General features: G+C 43.6%; 1 protein-coding gene across 1 annotated transcript in view; it reads right to left on the bottom strand.

The window, feature by feature from the left end:
• Positions 1-2,086: 2,086 nt before the first annotated feature.
• CLCN1 (chloride voltage-gated channel 1) overlaps positions 2,087-7,611 on the bottom strand; it is a 44,098-nt gene continuing 38,573 nt past the window's right edge. Inside the window, exons 23-24 of the mRNA XM_074159076.1 lie at positions 5,923-6,009; positions 2,087-5,437 (exon numbers count right to left, since the gene is read on the bottom strand). Coding sequence (XP_074015177.1) covers positions 5,039-5,437; positions 5,923-6,009 — 486 coding nt within the window. The 3' untranslated portion in view covers positions 2,087-5,038. The remainder of the gene's footprint in view (positions 5,438-5,922; positions 6,010-7,611) is intronic.

Raw genomic sequence — 7,611 nt, 5'->3', positions numbered from 1 at the left:
ACTTTAATTCTGAACATATCGTAGTAGGTCTTGTATTTTTACCTACTGTTCTTCAAACTAAGTTAGTAGCTATTCAGCAAACAGCCAGATATTAGCAGCTATTAGATTATCGTTCCTGTTTCCTTTGTAAATTTTCTACTGGAATTTTCCTCAACGTACTTTGTCCCCCTGATCAGGAGGGCAATCCTTCAAGTTGGCTAGATCCATTTCAGTGACTGGTTTTACTCTTTGCACAAGCAGCACGGGAAAACTGCTGGGACGTGAGCAAATGCTCATTTGAATGGCCAACGCTTGAACTAGTAATAGGTTTGGCTGAGACTGGCTTCCTTAGGCAGCACGCTCATCCCGGCAGTGTCCACAGTAGTGTCTTTAGTACTGTGAGGCTGCATGAAGACTTACTGGCTTCCAGCAAGCTGAGGGAGGGAGAGATGTGGCTCAAAGCACAGGCAAACCAATTGCAAAGCTATCTACTATTGCACATCCGTGATTGGAAAAAGGTGATGTGGTTGTGAGTGTGTGTGTGAGTACACGTGCACAGGGTTGTCTGTCCAGTATTGGGGGCGGGGACACAAAATGAGAGCCAGTGGTTTACGGTCAGGACCAGTTTAAGCTTGCCTCCCACAAATAAAGCCTTAAAATTTTTGCATCACGTGGCTTAAGATAAAACGTGTTTTTCTCTGAGAATACTAATGCTCAGGCATGGCTTTTGTGTGGAAATATTAATTATTGGTCTCCAGCGTTGATTAAATTGTTATGAGAGCTGTGCCCAGAGCCTTGATTATGTGGCCATGAACAACTTAGTGCTTGCTGTGACAGTATTTTTAATAGTGTGTTTTTAATTATACCCTTCCTAGGGTTGGACTAATTTGGCAAAGAGAGATCTTTACTTGCTCAGCTGGTTATTGCCCTGTCTTGTACTCTTTGGCCACAAACCACACACTTCTATACAGTCTTTGCATAGCTGGGGAGAGAGGGGGAGTTACTTTTATGAATTCTTGAACTCTTACGTCTGTCACTCTCTCTATTTCTGCTTGTACTGACTGGTTTTGTCCATATGGTTAACAAAGTAGAATTTCTTTTAGTCTGAAATAATTTTCCAACCAAAAATGTTACATTGTTCAGGCAAATTTTTCTCGTTGCCCAGTAGTCCATCTCCATGTGGTTTCTCCTTCATCCATGTCATGACCAAGTCTCTTAGCCTTGTCATAACTACCCAAAGTCCTGTGTGTTGTCTTCTCAACGTTAAGTCTTCCTTATTTTGTTAAAAACAAGACTTCAGCTTTAACATTTAAATGCCATGTGAAAGGAAGAGTTCAACGTTTTGCTAGATTAAAATGTAATAGATAACTTCTTGCCTTCGTTAACTGAGTATCAGCAAACTGGCAATTAGTTGAGATTAAGACTAGTTTTATCTTGAAGATACAAGGTCAAAGGATTTTTTTAAGGTTTTTGTTCTTGTTGTTGTTGTTGGTGGTAGTAGTGGTGTTTTCCCAAAATTTCTGCTCCAGTGGAGATTTTTCACTATCATGTTCTTCTCAGACTGTTATATGTTGGGTACCAGATGTAGTTTAGCAGGTGCTTGGAGTTGGAAATGCTGAACAAGATCAGTTCTATTTTAGTGCTTTGAGTGGTAGTGGCAAGCTTGGTGTAACATGAATCTCTGACCAAAACAATGATTCAAAGCAACTGTGCATGCTATTTAGGAGAAAAGCAAGGTTCTGTAGTTCAAAACAGCCTCAGAGCTTCTTGTTTTTCAAGCCTCGTGCTTGGATTTTTGGGGGCAGATCTGAGATTTGACTTTCTAGCTGAATAGGAAGGCCTCAGTGCTGATACAAATTCTGTGGATACTTTGGTTTGGGGAAAAAATGATTTTTGTGTGTAGGTAGCCAAGTCTGTGCTACTTGGATAGGATGAGAGATGCAAGAGTGACAGATCAGTGTGACTTTGTTTGCTGGACAAAGGTTTCAAGTTTAAACTTTGAGGGGGTGTACTGGAATTGCCTGAGAGGGCTCAAGCTTTGCGTTCCCTTGACAAAGGTTCAGTGTCAGTTTACTGCACGTTTTACACCTATTAAAGTACTTGGCATCAGCTTAGTGAAGATTTTATTGGTAAAATGGAAGTGGAAACATCTTCAGCCATCACAAATCATTTTTGTAGTATGTTTTTTGTCCCCTCCTGGCTCCCTATACACATTCACGTATGCATACTTTTTCCCAGCTGAGAAAATGGCGCAGATGAATGCTGCTTCTGCAGGAAGGCTGGGGGCATACCTGGAATGGATCTTGAGTAATGCCTCCAAAGAGCAGCAATAACACCCATCTTTTGGCTTCCCCACAGAGAGAAGCCCAGCTCCTCATGGTAACTCTGGGACAGCTAAAGGCCATAGGAATGGAGAGATACATGTGGAGGCCCACATGTGTGTGCTTTTGTACTCTCAGGTGACAAACCTTAAGCTTTCCAGGTTAGCTTGTGTGTTACTCTGAGTTCTCCAAGCCTCTCCCTGTGCATCATTTTTGTTGCAGCTTCATCTCTCCCAGCTCACAATCTGTCTGTCATGACTCACACGCTCTCTGGCTTTGATTTAGACTCCATCTGCTTTCTCAGCCAGTCGGATCCCACTTCTTCTGTAACACACCGTAGGAGAAGTGTGGGACTGGAGCAGAACAAGTATCTGTATTCAGGAGAGAGGAGGGGGAGGTGTACTGATTCCAGCATCAAAGTTTCTCCTTGTCTCATCTGTCTCAGTGCAAGCGTTTGGCTAAGCTGCAAGATGTAATTTGTACTTGCTAGTAATAAGGCTGGGGCTGACTTGGAGAAACTTGTCCTTCCTGAGGGTGTGTGGACCCCCAGAGCAGATTTGGTCTGAGAGTGTTGCCACTCATCGCATATTTATGGGTTTTTTAGAAGGAATGTCCTTTCTCCTTTGCTTATTTAAAGGACTATCACAGTTCCCTGAGAAAAAAAATAGCAGTTGTTTTGCCTCTTCTCTGCAGGCAGGGGAAGGTGACATGAAGGTAGCAGGGAGGCTGCGTTCTAACGCCTGGCAGCCAGAAACGGGCCACAATCCTCTGGTGGAGGCAATCAGCTGGTGTGCACAAAAGACTTGCCCTCAGATCACCACTGTCTTCTCACAGGGACAGGGTGACCCTTGGAGGACTGAAGGTCGCTTTAGGCAGGGAAAGGCTGTCCCCAGTTAGCTTATAGAGAGGGATCACATGTCAAAGACAATACCGAGCTCGTGGGTTCTGAATTCCAGACAGCAAAAATAAATCTCTCCCTCTTCAAGAGACTAGCTGGAGAGATTTCCCTTTACTATAAGCTTATCACAGACTCTCCCACCTGTGAGCATCATCAGAGAGGAATTAGTACAAGGGGAATCCTTGGAATTAAAGCCAGGAGGGAATTCTCCTTGGGAGACTGGGTTAGAGGTAACGATATTTTTTACTTGCTCCTGAGGCAGCTTATGAAAACCCACCTGTTAAGGTGAAACTGGCCATTCAAAGTTAGGTAATGCTTTACTAATATCAGGAAAGGGGATGTGGCCCAGCATCAGGGAGAATGCCCGCAAGAACCTGGATTTCTTCTCTGTTGCTTTTAAGTGGAAACATATCCAATAGGCTGCTTGGGACTGCATGTAAGTGCCATGACTGACCAAAAATACGATAGGAGATGTAGAATGTTAGAGGAAAGCTGCAGAATACACAGGATTTGATTTTGCCTGTTTACTGAGAAAACCTCACAAGGACAGTGAGTTAAACAAAGCAGCATCTTATCTTTGGATGCTAAAGTTTTGCATGCATGACACGAACTGACAAGACATCTTTTTGCAAGATACAGATCAAGGTCTGCTCCAGATTTAGAACTGGAATAGAGAGGGATACTGCAGACAAGGGTTGAAGTCTCTGCTGTTAGTCACAACGGAGAAAAGCTGGCAGAGAGCTGGAATTCTCAGATCTGAGGTATGCAGAAATATGTGGAAAGTAGGCAGGGTAGAATTACCAGGAAAGAGAGCAGGATTTTTTTCAGAGAAACCTGCTTTCAAAGTGTAGAAAACGTGGCTTCCCTTTGCTGTATTTCTTGGCAGCCTGATAACACTCCGTATTTTTTTTTGTGTGAGCTCTTATATTTTAAGACTATAACTTTGTAAAAATTGTGAACAGTGATTCAGAGAGACAAAGACAGGTATTTGAAATATAGGTGCATACATGCTGTTTTACTCCTCTTCCTCCAACACTGAGGATGCCCCTACTTCATATTTTCCCTTTCTATTCAAAAATTCCAGAGATGATGGGAAAACACAGAGGCTTTCCTCTCTTCTAGTGCTTTTCTTAGAGCCCTGGCTGAATTCAAGATATAAAATATAGAAAAAATATTTTCATCCCATCTGTTTTCAGGGCATGGCTCAGCTGAAGGACAGAGGAGAAGCTCCTCACTGCACCCCCATCCAGGAAAATCCCAGAGTAAAAATTGAGAAAGAGGAAAAATGTTCTACATGGGAATGTTTGGGGGGGATGCAAGATAAGTGCTAGTGAAAAGAAACTGCAGCAACATGGAGATTATTGCAGTCAGAAGCTGCAATATGCTTCTAGGCTGGAGGTCTGGCTGTGTTTACATCAGTGCATGCAGGCCAGGTGTGACTGGAAGGATTACACCGACGGAGAACGAGAAAAGCTGCTCCTCCTCCACTTTCCACATGGCAGAGTGACCCAGAGCATCCTGACTGTGTCCAGCAGTATTCATGTCCTGTTACAATCCCTTCTGTCTGTTACGTAGACATGGCAGAAGCCTAAACATTATGAGCCTGCCCTTAGCCACCTTGCAGCCCATGTCTGACCCCTGCAGACACCCATATAGTCCCACAGCCTAACAGTCTTTGCACAGAAAGAAAGCAGCAGAAGAAAGGGTCAGTCCGATACCCCTTCTCCCAGCTGAATCAGTCCTCTGTGGAGATCGCAAAGAACATCCAAAAGCTTCTCTTTGAGGAGCAAACACAAAAAGACTGATTCAACTCCCAGCTGGACTACTCCCCTCACACCAGCTATAAGGGGACATCCTCATCCTCATCTTCATCCTCATCCAGGTCAGTGGAGCGTAGGCTTATGTCCTTGAGGATGTCTGAGATGTTTTCAGCAGCCGGCCCTGTGAGCTCCATCTCTTCCAACTCAGTATCAGTGGCAGAAGTGGAGCACGGGACTTCCCCCTCTTCGTGCAAGTGGGAGGGCTGGGGGGAGTGTGAGCAGGGAGGCAGTGGGCTCTCTGTGCCCAAGTCCGCTGCTTGCTGTGCTGCCACCATGCAGTTGTCCTGCTGGCTCCACACCTGAGCGGTCTGTGTGACCTTCTCACCGCTGATGGAAGTCCGGTTGGTATCGCGGAAGCTGGCAAGGGGTGGGCGAAGGCGAACCCCAGAGCGTGTGGAACCCTCTATTGCCTTCTGGAGCTATGAGAAGAGAAAAAAAATCAGAAAAAAATGGATTAAAGGAAGGCTGACCCAGCCCTGCCCAGCAGAAGTTCATCTACTTTCCAGGGTTAAAGGGATCACGAATAGAGACACAGCTCTACCTCTGGGGCCTGTGGAGATCATCTTTTACACTGGTGTTAGAAGTTTTCATTCCATGTTAAATAATAAATTCCACACCACTTTCAGAGACAGTAATAGCCACTCAGTTAAGAGCCCTATGTTCATGAAACGGATGAACCATCTAACACTCCTGTAAACAGAATCTGCTGCCTCCTCTGAACTGCAGTTATCCGTTCCTCTACATGGCTTCCAAAGGCTTGACTCAGAATTCAACACTGGATAGAAAATGGGGCAGTCACATTTATATATATTCCCAGCTGGATCTTCCAGCACCTGTAAGTTATTGCAATGATCCACAGGACATTTGCAGTTGGTTAGGAGGAGATGAAAGGATCTGTACTTACCTCTTCCAAAGCCAACACTCCCCTCAGCTTCCCCCCACTGGTTATATAGGCATGGCTGAGGCCCAGTAATGAGAACAATGTATGTGTCTATGAGCAAAAACACAAAAGCCCGTTTCAGAGATTTTGGAAACTGGTAACATGATACTTGGTGCTAGAGCTGGGACTTGGAATTTAGAAATGGGAATCACAAAGGTGCACAAGTCTACAGTTATCCCAGTGAGAAACTACCTCTTCCTTTCCCCTTCTGCAGCTAGCAAATACTACCCTTGGGTAGTATAGCCATAGTTGGGAGTGTGTTGATGATGGAGAGCACATTCTCAAGGTCACTCTCATCCTGCATCTGGCAAACAGAGATTCATATGCAACTCCTGTGTATTTGGGGACTTATGCAGATCCTATTTCATTTTGGTGCTGGAAATTGAACTGTCTTACAGCAATATGCAAAGCCAGAACCTTCTTAGGTTATTTATTCCAGTGCTTTCCTTAACACTAGAAGATTTCTTTTTTCCTGTTCCAGAATATTTCCTGTCAGAACTTAAGCTTGTTGCTGCTTATCCAGTGCAGTGCGGACACTGAGAACAATTTCTTCCCTTTCTCTTACAAAGCCTTCTTAGAAGGACAGATATCACACTGCTATCAGTCTTCTTTTCTTCATCCTAAATATACCACATTATTTCACTGCTCTTCATAGATCAGGCTTTCTAAAACTTTAAGCATTCTCAGTGCTCACCTGTGGTGTATCTCCAGCCTCCAAGTTCTTTAAGCTGAGGTCTAGCTTGACTTTACCTGTGGCCTTACATGAAGGTGGTGTTTGCCTTTTTGTTAAACATCACGTAAGATATTGAATGCCATGTTCAAGCATAAACTAGGGAAAATACCATTTCTGAGGAACAAGAAATTTTACCCTAATGTAAACAAAATCAAACTGGTTAAATACAATTTGATCGTGATAAGCTGTGATCTTCCACCATTGTCAGTAGTCTCACATTTAGCTCTAACTATGCATACTTCAGATAGTTTGACTATTTATTCCTGCATCTTTTGTACATCCAAGTTAAGTTGACTTGTCTGTTATTTCAAAGCTTCTCATTTGCTCTTTTTTATGAGAGGTATGAAACTTTTCCCCATTTTCAGTCTTCAGGTATAATTTTGTAACTCCTATATTCTCAAAGAAATGCTAGTGGTTTTCAGATTACTTCAGCTAGCCCTTTAGAAAACACCAAACTCATCTTAAGCATATGCTAACCTGTTCTTATTTTTCTCAAGGCTGAGATCTTACCCCTTTGATAACAGTAATTAATTTTGTGCAAGATATACGCTGACCATTCACATTAAATGAATATTGATTAAAACATGCACTGTGCACCTATGCTTCATTAGACTGCTCCATTGAGTCAACGCCAAGTCCTCTCTTACTCCTGATATACAACGATTGCTTTTATCCCCGGTCATCCTGTGCTAACTCTAGAAGTTGTATGATCCAGCTTCCTCTTTCCTCGTGCTTCAGTTCAATGAGGAGCCTACGGTATAGGGTGGTTTCAAGCAACTCTTCTCATGCACTGAGGCATGAGGTCTCTACACCCTGACAGGAGTACTCATTCCAGTGCTGCACGCTAACAAAGCGGAGTGTAAATCTCAGTGTAATGTCCCCAGCAGCAAGGCATACAATGCTTCTGTTAATGTAGTGGC

Source organism: Numenius arquata, chromosome 1 (genome assembly GCF_964106895.1).
Source record: "Numenius arquata chromosome 1, bNumArq3.hap1.1, whole genome shotgun sequence".
NCBI classification, from domain to species: Eukaryota; Metazoa; Chordata; class Aves; order Charadriiformes; family Scolopacidae; genus Numenius; species Numenius arquata.
This window is presented reverse-complemented; position numbering and strand designations above follow the sequence as displayed.